This window comes from Littorina saxatilis, linkage group LG2, assembly GCF_037325665.1.
Source record: "Littorina saxatilis isolate snail1 linkage group LG2, US_GU_Lsax_2.0, whole genome shotgun sequence".
Lineage (NCBI taxonomy): Eukaryota > Metazoa > Mollusca > Gastropoda > Littorinimorpha > Littorinidae > Littorina > Littorina saxatilis.
In genome coordinates, this window is record NC_090246.1 from 86,219,210 (window position 1) to 86,246,622 (window position 27,413).

Sequence of the window (27,413 nt, forward strand, 5' to 3'; positions counted from 1 at the left end):
GTTGAAAAACATAAGAAAAAGAAATAATGATTTATCTTGAGCAGTGTTTTTCATAGTCAAATAGTGTTGCTGCCAAGAATTTATGTTTTAGCAATCACTTTGGTCAGCCTTTACTGTAATATCAAAAAGTTTGTGCAACAACTGTTTTACAGCGTTTTTCATTGCCAGAATGTTGTTTGCCCAAAATGTCTGGTTTAACTTTAATTTCGGGATTGGCCTTTACGGTGACGTGAAGAGGTTTGTCCAACAATCCATATGCATTGAAAATTAGGTGGTCACAAACAGTACCTGCTTTGACATTGATTTGCAGTTTGACCTTAACTGTGACATGTACAAGTTTGTGCAATGGTGCTATTCTTGTTGTTTCAGTTGGTGCACCCCCAGATGATGCCCTACTACGGTATGCCCATGTACTCCCCCTACATAGGTCCAGTCTTCATGCGGGCACCAGGGGGAGGAGGGGGCATGCGCCTCGGTCACCACCACCGCCTGCCACGACCTGGCATGCACCCTGGGGCTCACCGTGGTGAAGGGGTGAGGATGGCCGACGCGTCCCACACTCTGCGCTCACCGGGAAGGTTCCATCAGCGAGGACGCCTGCCGGTCTACCAGCTCCCCCGCATGCCCCTCCCCTTACACTACCCCCTCCCTCAGGTCCACCCCATGTACACCCCCCAGATCCACCCCGGGTACCATATGATGCCGGAGGATCCCAGGGTGGCGTCACTGCATGCCCCGTTCCCGTACAGTGCCGCGTACCACCCCCAGCAGCTGCTGCAGCTTCGCGGGCCCATCACGGGCCCTCACAGCCACTTGCACGGGCCCCACTTTCACCAGGGCCTGCCGCTCCACGCCCACCCCACCCATGCCGCCAGCCCCTCCCCCCAGGGTCGCGGTGGAACGCCCAGCAACGACGACAGCCAGGATAGTGGGTCATCCCCTGAGGCTGGTCGGTCCAGCAGCTCGAGCGTGACGGGCGGTTTCCAGGTGCTGCCTAATGTCAAGCATGTGCCGCCTCACCTGATGCGCGGCGGTCTGCAGCCATCCAGTCAGAGCTCGTCACGCTCCAGCACACCCATCAACCCCGAGCGGGGCCCCATCCCTGTCCCCTCCTACCTGAACGAGGGGCGGAGGACCCCCGTGTCAGACCGGCCCTACAGTCCTGCTAACTACGCAGCCCGCAGTTCCCCGCTCAGTGAGGCACACAGAGATCGCTCAGGTAGCAGGGAGAGGGACTTCGGGGCCTCGGAGTCTGCAGACCTCGGCAATCCCTTTGCCGCATCAGGTGCTGGGAACAGCCCCAGTGGAGAGTCCAGCCCCCCAGAGAGCAAGGTCCCCCCCTTGGTCAGCAGCAGGAAGACCAACAACCCCAAGCAGCTGCGGCTCAAAACAGGCTTCAGCCGCCAGTTCAGCGACGATCTGCCTACACCCACAGCCATCACGGATATCGTGCGCATGATCGAGGAGAACATCGAAGAAGGCTCGGAGAACTCGGACTCCTCAGCCTCCTCCCCTGTCATGCCCCAGCGAACCCAGCTCATGACGCGGCTAAACGGTCGCAACGCTGCACTGAGCTCGCTGCAGCTGGACCTGGTTGCAGCGCAGCGACAGCAGCAGAATGCAATGATGGGTGGCAGCAACAACACGTCCCACTCCACACCCTCCTCCTCCGATTCCCCTGCCACCATGAACGGAGAGCGGCCAACGTATGCCGGCATCGTGGGCAAACCTCACGTCCAGGGTCAAGGCCTTATGCCCGACATCAGTCAAGTGGAACCGCAGACGCCCCGCACGCCTACCGGCTTCACCACCCCTGGTTCTGATCCTCAGCTTGACCCCTACGGCATCCTGAAGGGTCTGAACATCGAGGCAACCTCGGTGGGACGGCGGCTTAACCGCCAAGATTCTGAGGCCTTTCCTTGAAGACATGGCGGTTGTTGTCAACTTTGTGTCATTAGGGCAACTTCTGTTTGGACTGGCTGCCATTCTGAAGTCTTGTCTCTTGTTTCTTGCTTTGGAGAGCTTTTCTTCTGTTGTCGTCTCTTGGTTCAGAGTAGTTGGCCTTTGTTGTCATCTTTTGGTTTGGAGTGCTTGGTCTCTGCTTAGTTCTGTCACTAGCGATGATTTTAGTCTGAACGAAAGACAACTTCAGACTTGTATTCACAGCACAAGCTGGTGAGAGGTTTTTAACGCAGAGAAAAAAATTCAGTCAGAAACTACATGGAAGCAGCAACATGAGCCCTGCATGCTGTAGGGGAAAACACACTCGGATGTATTCATTGCTGACTTTTGATCTTGTGCTTTACCTTGCTGGTATAATTATCTCCGCTTTCTGATGGCTGAAAACAAGTGAAGTTCAGAGATCCTTCAGTTTTTGCTTCGGCTCTCCGTACAGAATGTTTGCATAAAGAATTCATTGGCCATTGCTTTGTTTAAAGGGTACAAAATGTGTCTGCTTCTAGAATGGCCCTTGAAAGCATAATAAGTGCATTCCCTATTCTAGCTGTTTGAACACTGAAACCTGTACACCCCTGAATATGTACATCTGTTGAAACTTTTGATTAAATAACAGAATCAGATAGAAATGTCCATAATTATTAACTATTTTTGTGAAAGCACCATTGTTCAAAGTTATCAGCAGTTGACAAAGTAAAATCTAGCAACCAAAGCGCCTTATGAATTTGACATATTAGGTATTGTGACACATTTAGTGAGCAATGAATGTAACATGCTGTGGTATCTTTTAATACCATGGGATGTTTAGTTCTTGCAGAGTAGATATATGACAAGACTAGCCCAGTTCACCGTCACGTATCATTCTGGCTTTTACAGTGACATGCAGCATGACAGCACTTAAACAACTGTCAGTGCTGTGTTTCAGTTGGTATCTGCAAGATTTTTAGAATGTTATGCTTGATTTATTGTGATTGTTATAAGTTTTGTCAAGTAGAAATTTGGTTAAGAAAAAATCCTCTCTTGGGATTCTTACATCTTGGAATGAACGGTCTTGCAGATATTCAGGTACTGTAATGTAGCAATTTGCTGGAAAAGCTGTCAGGATCGTGTATGCTGTACTGAGTTAGTCTTGTGAGAACTACAGTGATTTTCGTCTAGTAGTGATACGAGCAGGCGGAAGTAACCTCTTAAAAAGCGTTCAACTTGTGCCACAGTAATTTGTGGGTGATTTGAGTGTTATTTGTCCTGTTGTAGCTTCTTCTAATTTGCTTACTGTAATGATTCAGCTTGAATGTAAATTGGTTGAGGCATTCTAAGAAAGAGATGGATGTAAGAGTGAAGTGAGTTTCACACTTAAGTGTGCGTTTTTTGTTTTCTTTTTACTAACCTCCTCTGAGTGCTTATAGATAATAATTGAAAAAAAGTATATATAAAAAAAAAAGCATTACTTTAATCAACTTAGAATAGATTCCCACTCCCTACCCCAAATGCATGCAAATATTTTTCCAAGGCTTACAGCACGTGTATGTTAAACAAACATTGATATCTGTAATCTTATAAAGTTATTTACGTTTTTGCTATCCGTACTGAGGTTCCCCCTAATTGGTTCTTGCTTCCCTTGGTTGGGCATTACGTGTGCACATGGTTTCTTTTGTTCTCTTTTTCTTATCATACCCATAGTAACCAAAAGCTACATTTGTCAGAAGTGTACATTGCAGAACCCTATATTGACAAGGGAAGAAGGACTGGCCAATTTTCCTTGATGAATAGACAAGTTCTGGAAATAACTCTGTTGGGTTTTCTCTTGACTGTAGAAGAATTACGCCTCTTGTTGGGTTTTCTCTTGACTGTAGAAGAATTATTTCATTTCATTTTCATTTTCATTACTTTATTGTCCCATCGCTGGGAAATTCGGGTTGCTTCCTCCCAGTGGAAAGCTAGCAGCAACGGAGTCGCGCTACCCAGGTGTCTGCGTGTTTAGGTGTATTCAGCCACCTGCACTTATGGCAGAATGACCAAGGTCTTTTACGTGCCATTGTGATGACACGGGGGTGGGACATGGCTTCCGTCTCTGGGTCTGCACATAAAGTTGACCCGTGTCCGTCCCGGCCCGAATTCGAACCTGCGACCTTTCGATCACAAGTCCAGTGCTCTACCAACTGAGCTACCGGGCCCTCTTCAGAACACTGAGGCAAACATATAGCCACTGATCAGTGAAGAAAAGCAATCATAGCCTCATTGAATAGTGACCTCCCAAGAACATATATATATCCAAAAGAAAAGGGTGTCATATTTAGCGGACACTACATAACATGAAGGTCAGAGTTCATTATTCATTGTAACACTAATCGCTTGGATAAAAAAAGATTGGCCTGTATTTGCCTCACTGGTTGGAAGGGGCGCAACTCTTTTACATCCAATAAAAACCTGAACACAGTTATTTTCGAATGTAGTCCATTAGTGGGGCTGTTGGGGTCTTTGTCGACCAAAAGAATGGGATTCACTGTAGGTCGAGTTCCTGTAGGTGGATTCTCTGTATACCTAAGACTTTAAAATTGGCAATCTTGTATACAGGGAATACCACAGGGTGTAATTCCTGTAGCGTTTTGCTAATATCAATGAAAGTCACGTGATGCTTAGCGACATCGCTAGAATTTGATGTTTTTCGATCTTTTTTTGATATTTCTTAGAAATTCGAGTATGGTTTGCAAGTTTTATTGAAAAACTGCACCCTGTGGGATTCCCTGTATACTAGATTGCCAATTTTAAAGTCTTGGGTATACAGGGAATCCACCTACAGGAACTTGACCTACAGGGAATCCCACTCTTTTGGTCGACATAGACCCCATCAGCATTAGTGGGCCCATGATGGTGTAAAAGGAAGGGAGAGAGGAACCCTTTGCACAGTGTGTGTGCCATGAGGAGTTTAGGTTTGACATGCATGTTCTCGGTGTAAGAGTGTTTCTGGGACACATCACTTTGGCAGTTTATATGTTTCAAGCCAAGTGGATGTGAACACTGTTGCTGTTGGATTATATGGCTGTTTTATCGCTTTTTCTTTTTCTTGCTGCGTTTTTTCCACTTCTTTATCTTTCGGAGTCTTTTTTAAGTGGTTTCTTTGAATCAATCACTGTGAGTAACTGTTGATGTCACAGTCGTTGTTCTTCTTCGTTGTTGGGAAAGATGTGACTTCAGTCCTGATGGCTTTGTAAAATCGCAGACAAAATTGAGTTGCTTGCTTTTTACTGTTGTTAGTTCTTGGTATTTCTGCTTCAAAGTTGTACCTTTGTGACGGTGTCAGGATGTTTTAGTGCTCTGGTCATGCTGACCTTGTGTTAAGTGAAGCGGTCCTTTGGTTTCAGGAGACTGTTGGGATATTGAAAGACTACACTCTGTGTTGTGCAAGTGTTTAAGACGTGTTTATGATGGTTTGTAGAATGCAAAAGAAACAGTGGTAGGATTTATCCCAGAAATTTATAATCCAGGGTTCAGAGAAGTGTTTTTTTGTGTGTTGCACAAAGTCTTTTACATTGTTGGTCTTTTCAGTGGAAGTTAAGCCATTTTGTTATTTGACTCTGTCCGTTTAATGTTTCCTGCTTGAATACTTTCTGGTGTGCTGTGTGTACATACAGTTTCATCCTGAATGGATGTAAAAAACAGAGAGACATGAGATAAAGCTATCTTCTCAATATCTGAAGGCATAATCATGTGTCGGCACAAATCGTCCTCTCTGTTATTTTCTGTGGCTGTTAGCTTCTTTTTATTTTAACTAATTAAATCTGATTGTGTAAATAGCTTGAAGAGGTTTTCGTCGAAGGATTCAGCATTTGCTTGGATTTAGTCGCTTTTCTTCAGCATATAATCGGAAGCTTAAAAGAGATTGTTGTGTCAAGAACGTAAGTTTTGCATCAGAACATGCAGTGGAATTTGTCAACCTGGTCTCAATGAGAACAAATAAAACAAATAATAAAGTTGCGTACACAGTCTGGGAATTGATCAAATTACACACAGAAATGCCTGCATTTGTCTGAGGGAAAAAATCCACATTCAATGCTGAATATGTTGAATATAGACTTCTTGCAGTTTATGTTTAGCATATATTTTCCCCACACATTGCTTTATGAAAATGCAATTGGTCTGTGGCAGGCAGCTAGTACTTTGTATACGTTCCTGTGACCCCAGTTCTCAAATTAAATTTGCTATGGAGTCTAATAGGTGTCATTACAGTGGCAGTGTTTTCTCTTCTTCAAATTGTTGTATGTTTTTTACAGTCGCATAGTTTGTGGCTGAGCTTGTTTGATTTGATTATAGCTAGCTCCAGGAGCAAATAACGCTTATATTTGTTGATGTTTTTCCTCTTGACGTGGATTCCCATTCATTGTCATGTGTTTTTTCTCTTAGAATAGATGTACTTCTGTGGCACTGATTTAAAATTTGTACGTTGTATACAGACAGTTTTACTGCCTTTAATTACTGTGAACATTGTCTGTATTGATAGTAGGATAAATGACTCTTCTGTGTTGCTAGAGTCGTTCCAACACAGTGGTACCTGTAATATATGGCACCTCCAATGATTTGACAAACCTAACAAAGCACACCTCCTATAATTTCATGGCGATTATCTGTACCGAAAAATAGTTGTCACAAAAGGTCACATAGCTATATGAGGGACATTTTTGCTGGTCCTAAAGGGTGTCCTTTCAACACAGGTACCACTGTACTTTGTATGGAATTCTTCTACCCGAGGTCTCTATTTATTATCACCCGTCTCCGTTTTCTATTTCCTTCTTTCTGTTCAGGAAATGTGTTTGCTTTAAATCTGTTGTTTGTTAATGTTATGTAGCATTTTTTGGAGTCTTTCTTTTTTCCCTGGCTTCAAAATTTCACGGAAACAAAGGAAATACATGTACATCTTTTGGGGTAAACCTCACTGATTATTGTGTGTTGTAGAGTTTTAGCCGTTCTTACTTTGCTCAAGACCACAGGAGCAGCTGTAAATGTTGTGTAGTTACATGAGAAACATTTCTTTCCTACAGCCGTTCACTTGTAAGAGCATAATTAAGACATTAGTGAGTCATTTTAGCACCTCTGACCTGTGGTCAAAACAGTGTCCTGAGAAAACCTGAAGCGGTCAGTGACAGCAGTAACAAAGCATTCCGGAGTGGACTTTTTTTTTTGTTTTTTTTTTTTTTTTTTTTTGAGTGGCAAGACTTGAGACTTACACATTGAATAAGCCTGTGTGCTGTATAATCTACTTCTCTTCTTTTCCTTTTAAACCATTGTTGAGGAAGATTTAGTGTAAATTTTACATGTGTACATATTTTTGTTGTTGTTATACGGTTGGAGTGTTAATGGGAACAACTATGTCACTGTTTTGTGGTGGTGGTTGTTTCTTGCGGACAGGTGTTTCTTTTTTCAAAATTGTTTTTTGCATGTTGACAATAACTGATGGTGAGGCAGCCATTTTCCAAGCTACTCTGCTGGATTCTAGTCATAGCACACATTTCAAGGTAGAGATTTATATTTCTTTTGGCAATTCTAGGTGCCCAGAATGTGAGGTACCTGCATTGCTACCATACAGTCGACCATCTGCAGGCATGGGAATTGGAAAAAGTAAAAAAGGCTGAAAATGTTTAAGTAATAGCAAAGTCGACGGCGCAATATGCTTAGCCCGACTAGGGGATCTGGGGGAATGCCCTCCCAGAATTTTTATTCTCCAAAGGACTAAAATGGTGCAATTTGGTGTCACCTGAGCTCCAAGTTTGCCATTAAATTTAGTTATTAGAACCATTTTTGCCTCTTGCATTTGTTTTTCGGCGGACACTTTTGCTTTTTCATCGGAACAACCAAAAATTCGGCGAAAATGTGCCTTTCGGCGGACAATTCCCATGCCTGCATCAGACTACTCAGAGTAAAAAAAATCCCCTACACCCCATCCCTCAATAGAATATGGCGTAAGGCTGACCAATGAAATGGTAGAAAACAGTCGTGCAAAAAAATTCTGCTCAGAAGGAATTGAGTGTGTTGTCGAGGTGTTGCCCACAAACGCAAAAGAAAGAAAATTGTTTTTCAGAAGATTTTGTTTTTGTCGTGAGATTGATTTTCTGTCACCTTTTTTTCTGTGAAAAGTGTCCAGCAGAGGGACTTGAGAAAATGTTAGGACTGCTGCATCAAGTTATTTCTATAGTAGCCTTGTAGTGGAGACTTGTTTACTGGCTTCGTACCCTTCTACTTCGGCATATAACCATTGTTTTGTTTGCAGAGTGGTTATTAAAAGTTGTGTAGACAAGTTAAAAGAGCGTCGGTTGTTTGCTGAAAGCGTGAATGTGACGTGCTGTTTTTGTGGAAAGTTTGCATCCTTTTGATGTTATGAACAACCTTTTTTTTGCAAAATTATGAAAACCACTGCTCTCTTGACACACACATACACACACACTTGACCAGATAGTATGTGCAGTTTTGAGGACAAACTTGCACCGTTTTCTGTTTTAAAAAAGCTTATTGCAAAAATGAGAAATACCACCCTCTCTCTTTCATGCACACATACACACACGTATTCACACACACACACACACATATTCACACACACAGCAAGAAAGAGAACAGCATTTCTATCAGCTTAAGTAATGCACACATTGAAAGAGCATCTACAGTTTTTATTATGCACAACAAACCTCTTACAATGGCATATCCAAACATGATTATTAATTGCACGCTAGCAATTTTCGATAGGAGTTTGACACAATATGATAAAAAATTTACACAAAACATTGAATCACAGTGAATGGAGTGGAGAATCATCAGCATGAACTAGAAAGAAAAAGTTAATACAATGTACATCTCAATACGCAAATATACTTCAATTACCATATAATTAAGTGAAAGGTAATTACTGATGTCGTTTACTTTACATTCAAAGCAAGAGGAACAAAAATCTTCCTTTTCTTTTCTTTATTTGGTGTTTAACGTCGTTTTCAACCACGAAGGTTATATCGCAACGGGGAAAGGGGGGGAGATGGGATAGAGCCACTTGTTAATTGTTTCTTGTTCACAAAAGCACTGAAACAAAAATCTGTCACATAATATTTCAATTACTTTCTCACAGATCTTTCATCATACCCCTTCTGAAATACACAATGTTTTTCCCGTCTTAATTGTATTTGTCGTATGCATTAAGAGCGATTACTTCCCTTTGGTTATTTGGTATTTGTGTTTTCTAAGACCTTACATTTTTGCAGTGACCTTCAGGTCTTTATTGTGTGCACACGGGGCTGTTCGGACATCAAGGAGAGTCTGCACAAAGTTGACTTGGAAATAAATCCCTCTCAGAATGTAGGGGTCGAACCCACGCCAATAGCCAAAGCCAGCGCCACTACCGGCTGAGCTATCTTCCCTCCCCCCATTAAGTTACACTCTGTTCACAGGTTATCACTACAGGATATGCAATTTCTTCAAGCGACATACTCTTGGTTACAGGCAACTCGGTCGGCTGCAGTTGACTGAACCAAGTCAAGACAGTCTAAAACACCAGACATATCTTCCTCTTACATAAGCTCAATCAAACGAGCTATACATACTGAAGGAAATGTATTCAATTAAATATTTTACGCTGGATGTACTGAATCTGTGGGACACAAAAAAAGTTCTTTCTTTATTTATTTATTTGGTGTTTAACGTTGTTTTCAACCACGAAGGTTATATCGGGACGGGGGAAAGGGGGGAGATGGGATAGAGCCACTTGTCTATTGTTTCTTGTTCACAAAAGCACTAATCAAAAATTTGCTCCAGAGGCTTGCAACGTAGTACAATGTAGTACCTTACTGGGAGAATGCAAGTTTCCAGTACAAAGGACTTGACATTTCTTACATACTGCTTGACTTTCTTTCTTTATTGGTGTTTAACGTCGTTTTCAACCACGAAGGTTATATCACGAACTGCTTGACTAAAATCTGTACAAAAATTGACTATATTCTATACAAGAAACACTTAAAAAGAGAAACAGAATCCGTTAGTCGCCTCTTACGACATGCTGGGGAGCATCGGGTAAATTCTTCCCCCTACCCCGCGGGGGGTACAAAAAAACAAACAAAAAAAGTTTGGCACATGAAACACATTACATTTGAATAAGAAAAGTGACCTGTGTTTTTTGGGGACAAGCAACTTGTCCAATAATTATCACATATGCTAATGAGAAAGAGAAAAAAATCCAATCAAAGGCTGTTGCACAAAAAGACAAAAACTTAATGATAAAAAATCGTGGAGTGATGGTGTGACATATTTCTCTCCATGAATAATACTTTCTCTGACACAGTGGCAGTGGTTTGACTGAGTTTATTAGACAAAAATAAACAGTATTTACAATACACTTAATTAAAGGATTTATCACCTGACTAAAAAGTAAAGCCATCACAAAAAAGGAGCAACACCACACACACAAAATTAAAATACAGACATGATAAAAAATAAACCAAATCTTCATGTGGTTATTATTGTTAATCTGTGTGTTCGCAGAAGTTTAAAGTTCACCAAATATTCATGTGGTTATTATTGTTAATCTTTGTGTTCGCAGAAGTTTACAGTTCACCAAAACCTTACCGTGACAAAGTGTGGAATAACATTCAAAATGTAACCAGTCAGGACTTCTCTAAGAAAAAAATAACAAGCAAAGTGATACAATGGATTCCCACACCATGGTAGCACCATAACTCAATCTCTTTTTACTAACCCCTCAAGGCTTTTGATGCAGTACTTAGCAAGCACCAAAACAAGAATACTATATGTCAAGCCAGGTCATCTGCAACATGGGCACACTTTTGGCTGGTTCCAAGGGTGTCCTTTCATTGAAGTCCCATTGTACAACCAACCATAATTGTAATCTCTGACTGTGGTTTTGTTGTTTTGCGGTAATAGTAAATCAACTACTGAGTTAGACATATCAATTTTGCACAGAGAATCCTAAATTCAACAATCTTTATTTGGTGTTTAACGTCGTTTTTAACCACGATGGTTATATCGCGACGGGGAAAGGGGGGAGATGGGATAGAGCCACTTGTCAATTGTTTCTTGTTCACAAAAGCACTAATCAAAAATTTGCTCCAGGGGCTTGCAACGTTCTTTCTTTCTTTCTTTATTTGGTGTTTAACGTCATTTTCAACCACGAAGGTTATATCGCGACGGGGAAAGGGGGGAGATGGGATAGAGCCACTTGTCAATTGTTTCTTGTTCACAAAAGCACTAATCAAAAATTTGCTCCAGGGGCTTGCAACGTTCCTTCTTTCTTTCTTTATTTGGTGTTTAACGTCATTTTCAACCACGAAGGTTATATCGCGACGGGGAAAGGGGGGAGATGGGATAGAGCCACTTGTCAATTGTTTCTTGTTCACAAAAGCACTAATCAAAACTTTGCTCCAGGGGCTTGCAACGTAGTACAATATATTACCTTACTGGGAGAATGCAAGTTTCCAGTACAAAGGACTTAACATTTCTTACATACTGCTTGACTAGCTTGCAACGTAGTACAATGTATTACCTTACTGGGAGAATGCAAGTTTCCAGTACAAAGGACTTAACATTTCTTACATACTGCTTGACTAAAATCTTTACAAACATTGACTATATTCTATACAAGAAACACTTAACAAGGGTAAAAGGAGAAACAGAATCCGTTAGTCGCCTCTTACGACATGCTGGGGAGCATCGGGTAAATTCTTCCCCCTAACCCGCGGGGGGAGAAAAATGTGCTGGTAATGTCATTTGGGACATGACATGAAAACGATACCTTTTGTCATTGTCTCAAATGCAAGTTTCAAAATAGCGCCTTCGCTGAAAATACATTTAGATAGTGTTGCTGTTGCATTTTAATCAATATCGCTCGAACAATATTCTGAAGGAAATAATCTACAAAACAATAGGCATAAATAGGCATGAAGAAACAGCCTAAACGCTCTCTATTTGCACAAACTTTTGCGAGAAATAATACATCACCCTGTTAGAAAGAGTTTATGATAAATAAGAAATACAGTACATGTAATGATGTATACATGCATTTAACACTAGCAGGCCTGGGAATGAGTAAAAGTGGTTTGGGAGTACTGACGGGAAAATTTTGCGTTTTAAGCATTTTTAAGGGCACACGGAGGCTCTTTTCTTACACAATTAGAAAAGGACTTCGTCATATTTACGACGAAAGGTGTATCATTCCCAGGCCTGACTAGACAACAATATCATAGTGCACACAGTCTGTGACACAGAAAAATCTGTCATCTTTACAAACACACACACTTTTTCAGACAAACCATCCTGACTAGCACAAAATGTCCCCGTTTTCACATTTCATGACACTGGCAACACTTGCGTTACGTTTAACAATTTACTCAACCAACGCCTTATGACGTTTTTCAGAGAGCAAGATTTCGCCGTGTGGCCTCCCACTTTGTTCAAATTTCTCTGAATAGACAGCTATAATACAGTGTTTGCATACTCGTTCTTGAAGAAGCTCTTCAATGATGTTTCTTTATTTGGTGTTTAACGTCGTTTTCAACCACGAAGGTTATATCGCGACGGGGAAAGGGGGGAGATGTGATAGAGCCACTTGTCAATCGTTTCTTGTTCACAAAAGCACTAATCAAAAATTTGCTCCAGGGGCTTGCAACGTAGTACAATGTATTACCTTACTGGGAGAATGCAAGTTTCCAGTACAAAGGACTACATACTGCTTGACTAAAATCTTTACAAAAATTGACCATATTCTATACAAGAAACCCTTAACAAGGGTAAAAGGAGAAACAGAATCCGTTAGTCGCCTCTTACGACATGCTGGGGAGCATCGGGGGTCTTCAATGATGTGGCCAAGAGTGCTTCATGACTTCTATCTATATCTATATATATACGACTAGTGTCTGTCTGTCTGTCTGTCTGTCTGTTCGCGATGCACGGCCAAAGTTCTCGGTGGATCTTTTTCAAATTTGGACACCGTATTCAGCTACACCCCGGACACAACCTCATCGATGAGATATTTCAACACGTGCTCTCAGCGCGCAGCGCTGTGCGCGCTGAACCGATTTTGTTTTTTGGGGTTTTGTTGTTGTCGGGATCCACTACCAGTAACTCTTCCTTATCTTCTCCAGTGTTTTCAGCCGCGATTATCTCCCTTCCTCCATGTGGCGTCAATCCATAGTCCCGTTACTACGTTACTATTTTTAGAAGGTCACTGCACGTTACTATTTTTAGAAGGTCTCTAGTGTTTTGCGCGTTTATCTCCTTTCCTTCGTGCGCCGGCGTACACCCGGCAGAGCCGGGTCCCAGGCGCAGCCTGGTATTCGGCTGTACTTCTTCCCGGCGAAACGGGTAATCATCTAGTATATATATACGACTTGTGTCTGTGTGTCTGTGTGTGTGTGTGTGTTCGCGATGCACGGCCAAAGTTCTCGATGGATCTGCTTCAAATTTGGTGGACATATTCAGGTAGACCCCCGACACAACCTGGTCGATGAGAATTTTCAAAACGTGCTCGCTGCGAACCGATTTTGGTTTTTCTGTTCATCTTCCCAGATCCATTCCCACTATCTCTTCCTTATCTTCTCCAGTGTTTTGCGTTTATCTCCCTTCCTTCGTGTGGCGTCAATCCATATTCCCGTTTCTATTTTTAGAAGGTCACTGTCGACAACGCTCAATCCATATTCCCGTTATACTATTTTTAGAAGGTCACTGTCCCGGCAAAGCCGGCTATTACTCTTCCTTATCTTCACCAGTGTTTTGCGCGTTTATCTCCCTTCCTTCGTGCGGTGCGCCGGCAAAGCCGGCGTACACCTGGCAAAGCCGGGTCCCTGGCGCAGCCGGGTATTCGGCTCGACTTCTTCCCGGCGAAGCCGTATATATATATATATATATATATATATATATATATAAATAGATAAGTCATACAGTTAGCAAATTGACGTAAAAGAAAACTGAATGTTGTTTGCCTTGTTTGAACAGCATACAAACAAACAAAAATCACATGCTTATGTTTCATTATTCTTAGGATTTTCTTCAGGGACACTTTTCAACCTGCCAAACTCAAATGCAATCAGTGCACACATGTATAATGCCGTGTAGTAAAGTAACAATTCACAACATCTATAACAGTTTTTCAAAACTTGCACAGGTCTGTGCTTCACAGATTCAAGTACATGTATAATGTACTGAGCACTACTGAAGTTGACTATAAATCAGGGCAGTGATCATCCGAGTTTACAACTCACACTTCTGTGACAGGGAGGCTCGGTAAATTAATCAAAGATGGACATGGTGAATCAAGGCACTCTACATTCCCCACACAGTGATCGAGCCTTTCTTTAAAATATTTCCAACTTCTTTCTAGTATCACAGTGCAAACAAGCTATTCCCTCAGTGTACTTGAGGTGTGAACTATAATTTAGCATCACATAAAGCATCCCAGTTCGCAAAAATGTTTATTTAGATGAAACAGCCTTTCTCTTCCCATCAATGTAGTCTACGTACTCTTTTCCAACATAGAGCAACACAAAACCAGAGACAAGACCAAACACTGCACGCAATCCTGGCTTGTTTGGCAGCAAAGACTTGCACGTGGCCCAGAAAAGAACTGAGCCGAAATTGAAGAGGAAGGACCCAAAGACGCTGTAGAGGATTCTGCGGTTGATCGGCGCCTGTCGCAGGTGGCTGCTTCCATACAGGTACAGGCCGATCCCGAAATGAGCGTTGAACCAGAAACTGTTGGCAACCACCACATCCTTGCTGTGGAAAACGCTGCAAAAGATTAATGACCAAATTAGGCCTGGATCTGATAATGCATAATAACATCATAAACTCTCATTCATGTGTGCAAAATCAGTTGAAGGTCTAGTAATTCAGGCCTTGTTCAGAGTGGCCGGGGGCTGATCAGGGGGTTGTTTCCTAACTGAATTGCCTTATTCAGTTATTGAGTTATTCAATTGCAAGCACAAAGCTGCATAAAATCATGTCACTGCAAAAGTCACTTTTGTAAAGTCAAAGGATGGTTTACCATACCACTACATGGGATTTACCATTCTGGACATCAGTGTAATTTCACTAAAAATAGTAAATAGACTTTTACTTTTAGACCATCCATATTTCTTGCAGAGAGAGACAATAAAATGAAGATGTATGTCTCTGTTGCAGCCTTTGGCTTTATGATAAACTATCTTTTGGAAACTGATACCGGACATAACCAGTGTACAAATAAAGACATTCATCAGGCATTTACGATTTTAACCCTGTCTTAGGCCCCATCCCATTCCAACCAGACACTGGCAGCTAGTTCGCAGGTAGTCTCCCCTTCTACTGTCGACCTTTGCAGCAGCCGACAAGTCAAAGGACGCACCTTCCAAACCACGAAGAGTTCATTATATGGATAGAAAAGTATCCATAACTGATGCTCCCCATGGCTGGCATCACCCGAAAGCAAATGTCATCACGCGTCAGTTTTTCTAACTTTGGAAAGGGAGATTTTCCACTAATTGCCCCCGGAGAGCTAGCAGCCGAACCTGTGGAAGCAGCCATTTTGGTCAGTGCCTGTGACGTAATGATAATTTGCATTCCTCAAACTGGACCATATAAACAATCGAAGCTATGTGAAGACCGGTCTGAGTTTAAAACTAATGTTATTTTTATTATGAATAATGTGGAAGTAACATTAAGTGGGATACTGTCAACACTAACACAGACAGAAATACAATTAGTTGGTTAGAGAGTACGCAACCTCAGGGTAGATCACCGACCTCTTTCTGCCTGATTCCTGCAGCTAAGGTGGTGAATGTTTTTGTTCTGACAATGAGCGAGTTGTGACCTGATTTCATTACATTTCCAATGGATTTGACGGACAGTTAGCATGGGCTGTAACCCATGTTCGTCGTATGTGACAGTTCGATGGGCCAGCTTGTGAAACAGTTGAAAATTTGATATCTGAAGACGTTTGAAGATGAGGCCCAGAACGAGAAAACATCGCCGTCGGGAACGAACTGAAGTCAGCTGCTGCATCAAATATTTGATGTTCGCTTTCAATGTAGTATTTTGGGTAAGTTCTTTAAATGAGATCCAGGTATTGAAATTAGTACTGATGCTTCGTCTTTGTGTCTTTGTGTTTCAAGGCAAAGTTGAAATGTATATTTTGACAGGTTTATCAACCAATCGGTTATTTCCTCACTAAAAATAGAGCTTATGGAAACACAGGTCACAGCATCCTTTGTTGACGTTCTGTCAGGTTCGTCTGAAAGTATGTGCATGTGTGTGGTGTGAGCGATACTTCAGCTGGAAAACGGATTATGGATTGTAAAAGCTGTATCATATTTCTGTCAATTTTGACAGTCCACTGTGATGATACCCCTACAAAATTGTCTCAAACATTAATCAGGGTGGAAAGCAAGTTACCCCTGTGTGTCTGTGTTTGGTTCAGCATCACATAAACTGTTGACAACGACCAACTTTCAAGCATTAGGTAACATCTCAAGTGTTGGGATTCCCTGAGAGATGTGGAGGCTCACTTGTAAGTCACACTCACAAGCTGTTTGAAAACATTACTTCAAAGAGTAGAGTACACTTTCTCTCACCCTGTCTAGCTGTTATTATACAGTGGTACCTGCCATTAAAGCAATAAAGGACACCCTTGGGACCAGCCTAAAGTGTCCCTACATTGCAGGTGGCCTCTCATGACAGGTATGTTTTGGTAGAGATAATATAAAGGGACGACAGATGTCCTTTAAAGGGAGGTGTCTTCTCATCAGAGGGGCCACACATCGCAGGTACCACTGTACTGTTAGTGTTATCTATCAGTGGCATTAGCCCCACTCAGCATAATACAGTGATAAAAAGATTTCACTTTTGAGCTGTCGCTTTATAATTTATTGTACAAAAGGAGATGTGTCTGTTGTGATTTATACACAGTATGCTATGCAGTGTCAGCATTGCACCTGTGATTTACTAAATTGTCCTGATCCTTCTAGTTCTATGGCATAAAATACATACAAAGGTTTAGGTGATGTGACTGAGTGTGTCTCACACTTTGTTTGACAACTTTATAAAACCCTGATAACGAGAACATATTATTATTTGCAGTGCTGTTGAATTGTTTTTGAACTGTGATGATTCTGGCAACATGATTGTATGCAAATTGCAATGGTTCCTGTGAATGTAGTGTAAGGCCTGTTCGAGAAGAGGACACCTCTAGATAATGAACATTGCCTGTTCTTCTTCAGTCTGTGCACTTGACTGAAGCCTACCTGTCTTGAGAGCACCACATGGATGCTTTGCTGGTCTCAAGCCCTAGTTAGGGGTTTCCTCTCTTAGCAGGTACCACTGTATGTATGTATGATATATATGACTTTTTATATAATCCAAGACTTACAAACACTTTTTTGAAACTCGGTCAAAGTGTTCAGGTGCTCTCTGTAAGCTTTGAATGAGTCATCAGACCAACAGGAATGGGAGGGATTTAAACAGTAAAAGATCTCATTAATTATGTTTTTGTGAAACTTTTGTTAAAAGGCATTTTATTTTTTAAGTCATAACTAGTCATGCATTAGCTGATTTCTAAGTACGTATGTAAAGGGTGTTCAAGCCTGTGAGCTGAACTGACAAACATACAAAAAGTCTTTTTTAATAATTTATGTTGGCCCCTGTCGGAATAATGAGCAGACCATTGCACAGGTCTGCGCTGTTGGCACTGAGTCAGTGACTGTTACTGTCTTTAGTGTACAGTGGAACACCCCTTTTAAGACCTCCAACTATCTGAGAAAATCAAGTCTTAAAAAGGAGGGAGTCTTAAAATGGGGGTAATTTTACAGATGTTGTGAACAGAAAGTCTGAGAAAACAAGGACTTAAAAAGGAGGAAGTCTCCACTATACTCCTGTTAAAATAGATACTGTAAAAGATATCTTTATTTGGCTGTCACTAGTGTCACATTCAGTGTTCTTAATACCTTTCATATGATTGATTTCATACATGGCCGTTCACTGACCATCCAAGTCTGACCAATCTGTCTCTTTCACTGACCACATCAAAAGCTGAGAAACAACAAGGGTTCGATCAATATCTAGTTTTATCCAAAGATATATATGGGATGGGTTCAACAGGGTTTAGCCTGGGAGAAAAAGGCAATGGGACATTTGTCCCCCTCAACCAAATTCTGATGGGACATATAGTCGAAGGCAAGAAGCGCCAAAGAGGCCTGTACGCGTTTTGACCAAAGATCCACAATGGTGCAATATGGTGCCATCTGAGAATTAGCCGCTATATTGTGTTATAAATGAAACCCTGGTTCAGTATCAATATCATCTTGACAGAGTGGCGGGGATGTAGCTCAGTCGGTAGCGCGCTGGGTTTGTATCCAGTTGGCCGCTGTCAGCGTGAGTTCGTCCCCACGTTCGGCGAGAGATTTATTTCTCAGAGTCAACTTTGTGTGCAGACTCTCCTCGGTGTCCGAACACCCCCGTGTGTACATGCAAGCACAAGACCAAGTGCGCACGAAAAAGATCCTGTGATCCATGTCAGAGTTTGGTGGGTTATAGAAACACAAAAATACCCAGCATGCTTCCTCCGAAAACGGCGTATGGCAGGGTAAAAAACGGTCATACACGTAAAATTCCACTTGTGCTAAAAACACGAGTGTACGTGGGAGTTTCAGCCCACGAACGCAGAAGAAGATCTTGACAGAGTGGTGCTCAATAGAAAATAGAAATGTTCTGTGGTGTTTACAAGACATGAGTTAGTGAGTAAGGTAGATGATTCCAGCTGATCTAAACACTGGCGGATACTGTCCACAGTCTTGCACACAGATTGCCCAGGGCACATTTCATTAACTATAATTGTCCCAAATGCTGGGGAAATTCTAATCGCTTCCTCCCATTGGAAAACTAGCAGCAACAAGAGTTGCACTACCCAGGTGCCGTGCGTGTTTGGGTGTGAATGTGATCAGCCACCTGCACAAGTTTATATATATGGCGGAATGACCGAGGTCTTTTACTTGTCACTGTGGTGACACGAGAATGGGCCATGAATACCTATAATTATAATATATATCTGAGTCTGCACATAAAGTTGGCCTGTGTCCATCCCAGCCTGGATTGAAACCTTTACCTTAAGATCACTAGTCCAGTGCTTTACCAACTGAGCTACCAGGCACAGTGAAAGTCCCCCCTCCCATGATCTATCTCACCACCATTGACTTTTTCTTTATGCTTGGGACTGAGTAGTATAGTAGAGACCCCTTCTTGCACCCTCACTACCAACTCCTCCACCCCCTTCATTAAATTTAGTTAATCAAATTTTACCTCTCCTGCTGGGTTACATACAGTGGTGCCTGTACGTTAGGCCCTTGTGAGTATAGAACATTGAACACCTCCCAATAAAGATCACCTTTTGTTGTCCCTCGGTCCATACTGAAGTCGTAATAGTCAATCACATAACTTACAATGTTGTATGCCTGTCACTTAAAACCACCTGCAGTGTAGGGACACTATTGGCTGATCGCAGGTCTGTCCTTTTGACACAGGTACCACTGTTTCTGCAACAAAAGATGCATGTTTCTGGTCACAAAGGCTGCTTCTCATATCTAACAGGAACCACTGTATAACTAGTATTGCCTGGCCAAGCCCTCGGCTTTTCCTTCATGAAAACCAGTGTGTGACACACAGCATTTTTGGAAGTCGGCCAAATTCGTCCCCTTTGTCTTACTACAAAGACCTTGAAAGCTGGTACATGTAGAACGAACGAACGAACGAACGAACCAACTTTATTTTTCGAGGGTAATGGAGTAGATACAGCAAAGATCTTTTTTCATCCAGCCCTCGCCCAAGAGGGAATTAACTAAGCAGTGCATAATATTAAAGCAGAAGAAGAAGCAAAGCAAAAACATAAAAACATGGTTATTAAATCAGACAAAGAGAAAAAAAAAAGAAAAAAAAACCTGTAGAGGTTTAGTGAGCACAACTACAAGTTGACCAATTGAGGTGCATGATTAGTGTGCTCTCAATTAACCTGTCTTTAGCCTTCACTTTTTCCTGCTCATGCCCCAAACATCCCTCCCTGATCAACTGAAAATTTGCAATCCAGTTCTATGTAAGCAGAAATCAGGGTTCTTCGGGCTACTTTCTGCTTACATAGAACTGGATTGCAAAAGGGATGTCTCATGATTTAGATATTCAACCGAGGGGATAAGACATCCTGGTGGGTTAAGGGCGGAGGTGTTTCCGATCTCCCAGGTCATCTTAAGTGCAGACCAGCTAGTGGTTTATATGTATACGCAGCACAAGACCAAGTACGCAAAAGATCTTGTAATCCATATCCATGTCAGTTTTTGGTGTGATATATATATATAGAAACACAAAAATATCCAGCATGCTTCCCCCCCCCCCCCCCCCCCCCCCCCCCCCCCCCAAATCGGCGTATGCAGCCTGAATGGCGGGGTAAAAACGGTCATACATGAGTTTCAGCCCATGAACGAAGAAGATATTCATCCCTCAAAACTTCTTTCTTGATTGTATTTCAGTCTGGATCTTCAGTTCAATCATTTAGTGATAGAAGCCACATAGTGTTGGTGCCAGATTAGATATTGATCGAACCCTTGTTGGTTCTCAGCTTTTGATGTGGTCAGTGAAAGAGACAGATTGGTCAGACTTGGATGGTCAGTGAACGGCCATGTATGAAATCAATCATGTGACAACTGGCTGCACTTGACCAGAGGTCTCTACATCCCATCCCCCTGTTCCTGGAAGTACCGTGGAACCTCCCGTTTAGGACCTCCACAAATCTGAGAAAACCAGCACCAAAAAACAAGAATGGTAGGTGTGTTTGTTTGTTTGTTTGTTTGTTTGTTTGTTTAACGCCCAGCCGACCACGAAGGGCCATATCAGGGCGGTGCTGCTTTGACATATAACGTGCGCCACACACAAGACAGAAGTCGCAGCACAGGCTTCATGTCTCACCCAGTCACATTATTCTGACACCGGACCAACCAGTCCTAGCACTAACCCCATAATGCCAGACGCCAGGCGGAGCAGCCACTAGATTGCCAATTTTAAAGTCTTAGGTATGACCCGGCCGTGGTTCGAACCCACGACCTCCCGATCACGGGGCGGACGCCTTACCACTAGGCCAACCGTGCCGGTAAGAATGGTAGGTAAATGGAACGTTTATTCATTAATTATAAACGTTACCATTCTTGGGGTTTTTTTAATTCTGAATTTTGGAACGTAGACAGTCTATCTGTCAGGTCATATAAGGGAAGAAGTCTTTTAAAATGAAGGTAAATTTACAAACTTTTTCATGAGAAATGAATCTCCCAAGAAATCAGTAGTAAAAGGGGTGTGGGGTGTGTCTTAAATAAGGGGGTCTTGTACAAGGGAGGCCCTAGTGTATGTGCAATGACTGTGTGTTACCGGCACGGTTGGCCTAGTGGTAAGGCGTCCGCCCCGTGATCGGGAGGTCGTGGGTTCAAACCCCGGCCGGGTCATACCTAAGACTTTAAAATTGGCAATCTAGTGGCTGCTCCGCCTGGCGTCTGGCATTATGGGGTTAGTGCTGGGACTGGTTGGTCCGGTGTCAGAATAATGTGACTGGGTGAGACATGAAGCCTGTGCTGCGACTTCTGTCTTGTGTGTGGCGCACGTTATATGTCAAAGCAGCACCGCCCTGATATGGCTCTTCGTGGTCGGCTGGGCGTTAAGCAAACAAACAAACAAATCTGCAATGTGAGGCCCCTATCAAAGGACACCTCCAAATAAAGAACACCTTCTGTTGTTGTCTGTCAACTTGACTGAAGGGCTGGCCATGAAAGGACAACTGCATTGTAGGGAGAGTTTTGGCTGTTCACATGGGTGTCCTTTCATCGCAGGTACCACTGTACTGACTAGTGCTGAGCTATTTTTATTCTTCAAAGGCAAGTCAACTGACAACATGAAAGAAACTTGTGAAGTTTTTATGCAATATACTTTTGATGTGTGCTTCTGAAAGAGGCTGCTAATTGATACATTCTGTGTGTTTCTTGGAGGGATGGTGAGTTTCTTGGAGGATTTTTTTTCTGCCACATGCTCCAGCCCCCGCCTTCTACAACACCTTGTCCCCTGAGACATTTTTTAGGCTTCTGATTTTTTTCCAGACACTATTACACCTTAGCATCATTCTCGCTGCGAGCGTGGAGGCAGTTTAGATATTTCCAGTTCTTACCAAGTCTTTTTCACATTTTTTTTTTCATGGAGCCCATGCTTGCAGCCTTTAAGGTATCATGCAAACCATCATGGATACGTTGTTTGGGCCTTTACGGTTTACATCTGATATGCACACCTTCTTCCACTTGAACGCATTCCTAGAGTCAATAGCCTGGTTGCTTCCTGTGGAGACTGGAGAGGTTTTTGCTGAGTTAATTTGTATCATTTCCGCTGGTAGAAACAAGAAATAATATTTTTGAAGGTTCCTGATACAGGCCGTTTTTTGTTGTGCTTGAAGTAGCTGTGATTTGGGCTTGTTGAAATGTGCTCAGCTCTAGCTAGCATTTCAGTTCACAACCAATAGCTTGAAGCTATGGCATTCCATTTGTCAAATAATTATTTGGATACTTTTTCATGTTTTTTTCACCAGTTTTAGCTAAATAATCATTATTTAGAAGCTCATGTGCTAAATAAGTAATTGTTTATAAACAATGTAAAACAATTCTAAATAATTTTTTGTTTACGTAAACCATTCATTATTTACCTAAACAATTCATTGTTTACGTAAATAATTCATTGTTTACGTAAATAATGATTTATTTAGCAACATTGCTGATTGTTTACAAACAATGTAAAATACGTCTAAATAATATATTGTTTACGTAAACAATATATTATTTAGACTTATATTACATTGTTTATAAACAATCAGCAATGTTGCTAAATAAATCATTATTTGCGTAAACAATGAATTGTTTAGCCAACACATTTTCCATTATTTAGGGGTTTCTAGGATTCGCTTCTGAACTAAGTTTTATGTCTTTCAGTGATTACTAAGTATAATTGAATACAAGGTCTCTCCACACACTCTTATCTTAAAATAGCTGTTGTTTGGATATTATTTTGTATATTTTACAAGCCGAAATTGCTGTACGAAAATAACTGATCTCAAACACAGTCAAAGGTCAAGGGTTTTCCCTGCCGGGAGTGTTTAGTGTTTGCATTTTCTTGCTTGAAGTTGTTGAAATACAGTTTTTTCCCCTTATGTTCTCTGTTCTGTTAATGTCCCAACAACATGCCTGTCTTTCCATTTCTCTTCCTTTAATCGTTTCATTTCAAAGAGAAAAATAAAAATATATTCGAAACTACGGAGAATTTTCGCGTCACGAAGGAATTCAAAATGGCCGAGGGAGCAGGAAGGAACGATAATATTGAAACCAGAAACATTATGGAAGTTTTTCACGCGCTGCTGCTGATGCCATATGCGGCATTCTGCCTGGCGGACCTGGTCCTGCTGCGGTTGCTGTAGCAGAAACTTTTGATACTGGCAGTGGGTTTTGATACTGGCAGTGGATACTGGTTGTTGGGGTTTCAACACATTACCCAGTTTCGTATATACCAAGTTGTGTTGTGTTGTGTAACTTACAGATCAAAAAAAGTTTAATCATGCAGTAAGAGAAATGGAAAGAGAATGTTTTGTTGAGACAGAACAGAAAACTTAGGACGGAAAACTTTTTTTCAACAACTTCAAGGGAGAGAATGCGAACACTAAACACTCCCGGTCATGACCTTGACCTTTTCGCATTCAGTTCTTTTCGTACGGCAATTTCAGCTTGTAAAATAAACAAATTTACGAACTTTTTCTGATAAATAATGTTTGGAGATACCTTGTATTGAATTATAGTATATACACAAAGAAAAAAATAAAGCTTAGAAGTCAATTCTTGATTCCCCTAAATAATGAAAACTGCTTTCCCTAAACAATGAATTGTTTAGGGAAAGCAGTTTTCATTATTTAGCGAATCTGCTAAATAATGCATTATATAGGTAAACAATGATTTATTTAGCAACTGCTCACTTTATCCACCCAAAAAATATTATTTTGTGAAATAAGTGATTATTTGTGTAAACAATACATTATTTACGTAAACAATGAATTATTTACGTAAACAATGAATTATTTACGTAAACAATGAATTGTTTAGGTAAACAATGAATGGTTTACGTAAACAAAAAATTATTTAGAATTTTTTTACATTGTTTATAAACAATTACTTATTTAGCACATGAGCTTCTAAATAATGATTATTTAGCTAAAACTGGTGAAAAAAACATGAAAAAGTATCCAAATAATTATTTGACAAACGGAATGCCATATGAAGCTACATTTGAACATGTTGCGAGGCAGAAAGTTGCTTTGGGAGAAGCTTTAGAAAAGGAGAAAAATAGTGAAACAAAAGCACGAAGAGGAGAAAAGGGAGAATAAGCAGAAATCGTTTTTGACATGATGGAGGTGGTTAATTGCTTTTCATGAGCACCGCATTTAAAAAGAAAGTATTATCTTGTGCTGCTTTCTTGTGGGTTTGTTTGTTATTTAAGCTCTTTATGTCTTTAAGTTTAACTGCCGGTCTTTTGTCCACTGCATGTTTGGTTTGATCTGTTGAAATGTTAACATGATTTCCCAAAAAGAGATTTTTACATTGCACCGTGAAATAAACCTGAATGCTCAAAGCTTTTTTTCGGTGTTAACTGGTCACTGGTTAACTTGCCGGACAGTTAAAGGCTTAGAATCCCCCCGCGGGTTAGGGGGAAGAATTTACCCGATGCTCCCCAGCATGTCGTAAGAGGCGACTAACGGATTCTGTTTCTCTTTTTACCCTTGTTAAGTGTTTCTTGTATAGAATATAGTCAATTTTTGTAAAGATTTTAGTCAAGCAGTATGTAAGAAATGCTAAGTCCTTTGTACTGGAAACTTGCATTCTCCCAGTAAGGTAATACATTGTACTACGTTGCAAGCCCCTGGAGCAAATTTTTGATCAGTGCTTTTGTGAACAAGAAACAATTGACAAGTGGCTCTATCCCACCTTCCCCCTTTCCCCGTCGCGATATAACCTTCATGGTTAAAAACGACGTTAAACACCAAATAAAGAAAAGAAAAAGGCTTAGAAACGAACTTTATTTCTACCCCTTTTTAATCCACTCCCTGGCATTTACGGGTCTGACATTTTGAGCGAATTGCTCCCATGGCTCTGGTTTGATGGGCAGGGGGGGACTGGCTGCGGGAGGGGGTGGGGGAAATAAGGGAGCTATGCCATATCTTATTGATCCCTTTCTCTGTGTGTTTGTGTGTGGAGGCAAGAGACACGGTCGTGGCAGGAGCACTGGTCTGACCAGCTGGTGAAGTAACGCGCCGAGAATGCCCGTCATCCCTGGTTGCTTTTTTTTCTTTTCTTTTTTCCCCCATCTTTGTCATGGGACAAATTCCCGCATGTTCCTTGGATCGACTGAGAGCGTTCCTGCTACTCATCATTTTTGTCGATCTCAATCTCTCTACAATTGAACCCCACAATTTAAGACTTCCTGCTTTTAGGTACAGTAAAGCGTGAGGTACTGAGAGGTACAGTAAAGCGTGCTATGAAGCACAGCGCAATCGCTACCGCGCCAAACAGGCTCGTCACTTTCACTGCCTTTTGCACTAGCGGCGGACTACGTTCAGTTTCATTCTGTGAGTTCCACAGCTTGACTAAATGTAGTAATTTCGCCTTACGCGACTTGTTTAGACTTTCTGTTCATAACCTCTGTAATGTACCCCCATTTTAAGACTCACTCCTTTTAAGACCTGATTTTGTCAGATTTTTTTCGAGGTCTTAAAAGGGAGGTTCCACTGTACTGTTCGTCTTTTTTGACATTCTCTGTCAGGATATCAATCTTAGCTACATCAAAAAGTTGCTCTGTGCATGCTTGATGGAGACCCAAGAACATCCAAGCAAGTCATCCGTGTTTGTTTTTTTTTTTTTTTTTTTTTTTTTTGCGGGGACAAAAAATTTCCCACTGTTCGTTAGAACGACTAAGAGCGTTCCTGCTACTCCTCATTTTAGTCGGTCTCAATCTTTTTACTGCTCTTCTTTTTTTCTTTTTTTTTCATTCTCTGTCAGGATATCAATCTTAGCTTCAACAAAACGTTGCTCTGTGCTTGATGGAGACTCCCAGCAAGTCATCCGTGACCCCCCCCCCCCCCCCCACAGTCTCCATTATGCGAGAACGGTGTGTGTGTGTGAATAGAATAGAATAGAATAATGTTTATTGTCATGAACCAGTAAAGTTATTGACACAACAAACAACAAATAATGCATTATACAATGCTAAAACAATCGGTAACAAATTTGCCAAGACGAACTTGAACTTCGTCTTCTAAAAATAAGTTACTTGGATTTTTGTTAGCATATTTCATATTGATATGTGAAGCATCTTCTTTAAATTCATCCCTTAATTTAACATATTTATTGCATTTATCTAGAAAATGTATTTCATCTTCTATGACATTGCATTCAATACAAAGACGATTTTCTTTAGGGATATTCTGATGTCTTCCACTAGCTAAGAGGCGACTAACGGGTTCTGTTTCTCCTTTTACCCTTGTTAAGTGTTTCTTGTATAGAATATAGTCAATGTTTGTGAAGATTTTAGTCAAGCAGTATGTAAGAAATGTTAAGTCCTTTGTACTGGAAACTTGCATTCTCCCAGTAAGGTAATATATTGTACTACGTTGCAAGCCCCTGGAGCAATTTTTTGATTAGTGCTTTTGTGAACAAGAAACAATTGACAAGTGGCTCTACCCCCCCTTTCCCCGTCGCAATATAACCTTCGTGGTTGAAAACGACGTAAAACACCAAATAAAGAAAGAAAAGAAAGAAAGATGACATATCCGGCTTTTTTAAAAAGTTGGGGCGGCACTGTCACACCCTCATTTTTCAATGAAATTGATTGAAATTTTGTCTAGGCAATCTTCGACGAAGGCCGGACTTTGGTCATTAAAAATCTGAAAATTGTAATTAAAATATTTTTATAAAACGATTCAAAAATAATTTCATCTTATTTTTCATCATTTTCTGATTCCAAAAACATATAAATATGTTATATTTGGATTAAAAACAGGCTCTGAAAATTAAAAATATGAAAATTATGATTAAAATTAAATTTCCGAAATCGATTTAAACATAATTTCATCGTATTCCTTGTCGGTTCCTGATTCCAAAAACATATAGATATGATATGTTTGGATTAAAAACAAGCTCAGAAAGTTAACAAGAATAGAGTTAAAGAAAAGCGTGCTATCCTGCTCAGCGCAACTACTACCGCGCTATTCTGGATTGTCAATTTCACCGCCTTTGCCACGAGCGGTGGACTGACGATGCTACGGGTATACGGTCTTGCTGAAAAAATGCAGTGAGTTCAGTTTCATTCTGTAAGTTCGACAGCTTGACTAAATGTTGTAA

General features: G+C 41.2%; 3 protein-coding genes across 4 annotated transcripts in view; 2 read left to right on the forward strand and 1 right to left on the reverse strand.

Moving 5' to 3' along the window:
- The window catches only part of LOC138960007 (probable helicase with zinc finger domain), a 57,149-nt gene extending 48,897 nt beyond the window's left edge, over nt 1–8,252 (forward strand). For both annotated transcript variants that reach the window (XM_070331725.1, XM_070331726.1), the window contains one exon: nt 370–8,252. In XM_070331725.1, coding sequence (XP_070187826.1) covers nt 370–1,923 — 1,554 coding nt within the window. In that variant the 3' untranslated portion in view covers nt 1,924–8,252. The remainder of the gene's footprint in view (nt 1–369) is intronic.
- A 345-nt stretch (nt 8,253–8,597) lies between these two features.
- LOC138960016 (uncharacterized) lies at nt 8,598–15,506 on the reverse strand. The gene is made up of 2 exons (XM_070331734.1): nt 15,320–15,506; nt 8,598–14,724 (listed from the first exon to the last, which is right to left on the reverse strand). Exons 1-2 carry the CDS (start codon nt 15,496–15,498, stop codon nt 14,409–14,411), a joined length of 495 nt encoding a protein of 164 aa, XP_070187835.1. The 5' UTR covers nt 15,499–15,506; the 3' UTR covers nt 8,598–14,408.
- A 202-nt stretch (nt 15,507–15,708) lies between these two features.
- Nucleotides 15,709–27,413, forward strand: part of LOC138960012 (tetraspanin-17-like) — a 28,315-nt gene continuing 16,610 nt past the window's right edge. The window contains exon 1 of the mRNA XM_070331731.1: nt 15,709–16,012. Coding sequence (XP_070187832.1) covers nt 15,917–16,012 — 96 coding nt within the window. The 5' untranslated portion in view covers nt 15,709–15,916. The remainder of the gene's footprint in view (nt 16,013–27,413) is intronic.

Excerpts from the sequence above, each read along its gene's own strand:
- LOC138960016 (XM_070331734.1), bottom strand. The coding sequence starts at position 15,498 with ATGGCTGCTTCCACAGGTTCGGCTGCTAGCTCTCCGGGGGCAATTAGT. Across the intron at positions 14,725-15,319 it reads AACTCTTCGTGGTTTGGAAG|CGTTTTCCACAGCAAGGATG; the intron begins GTGCGTCCTTTG and ends AATCTTTTGCAG.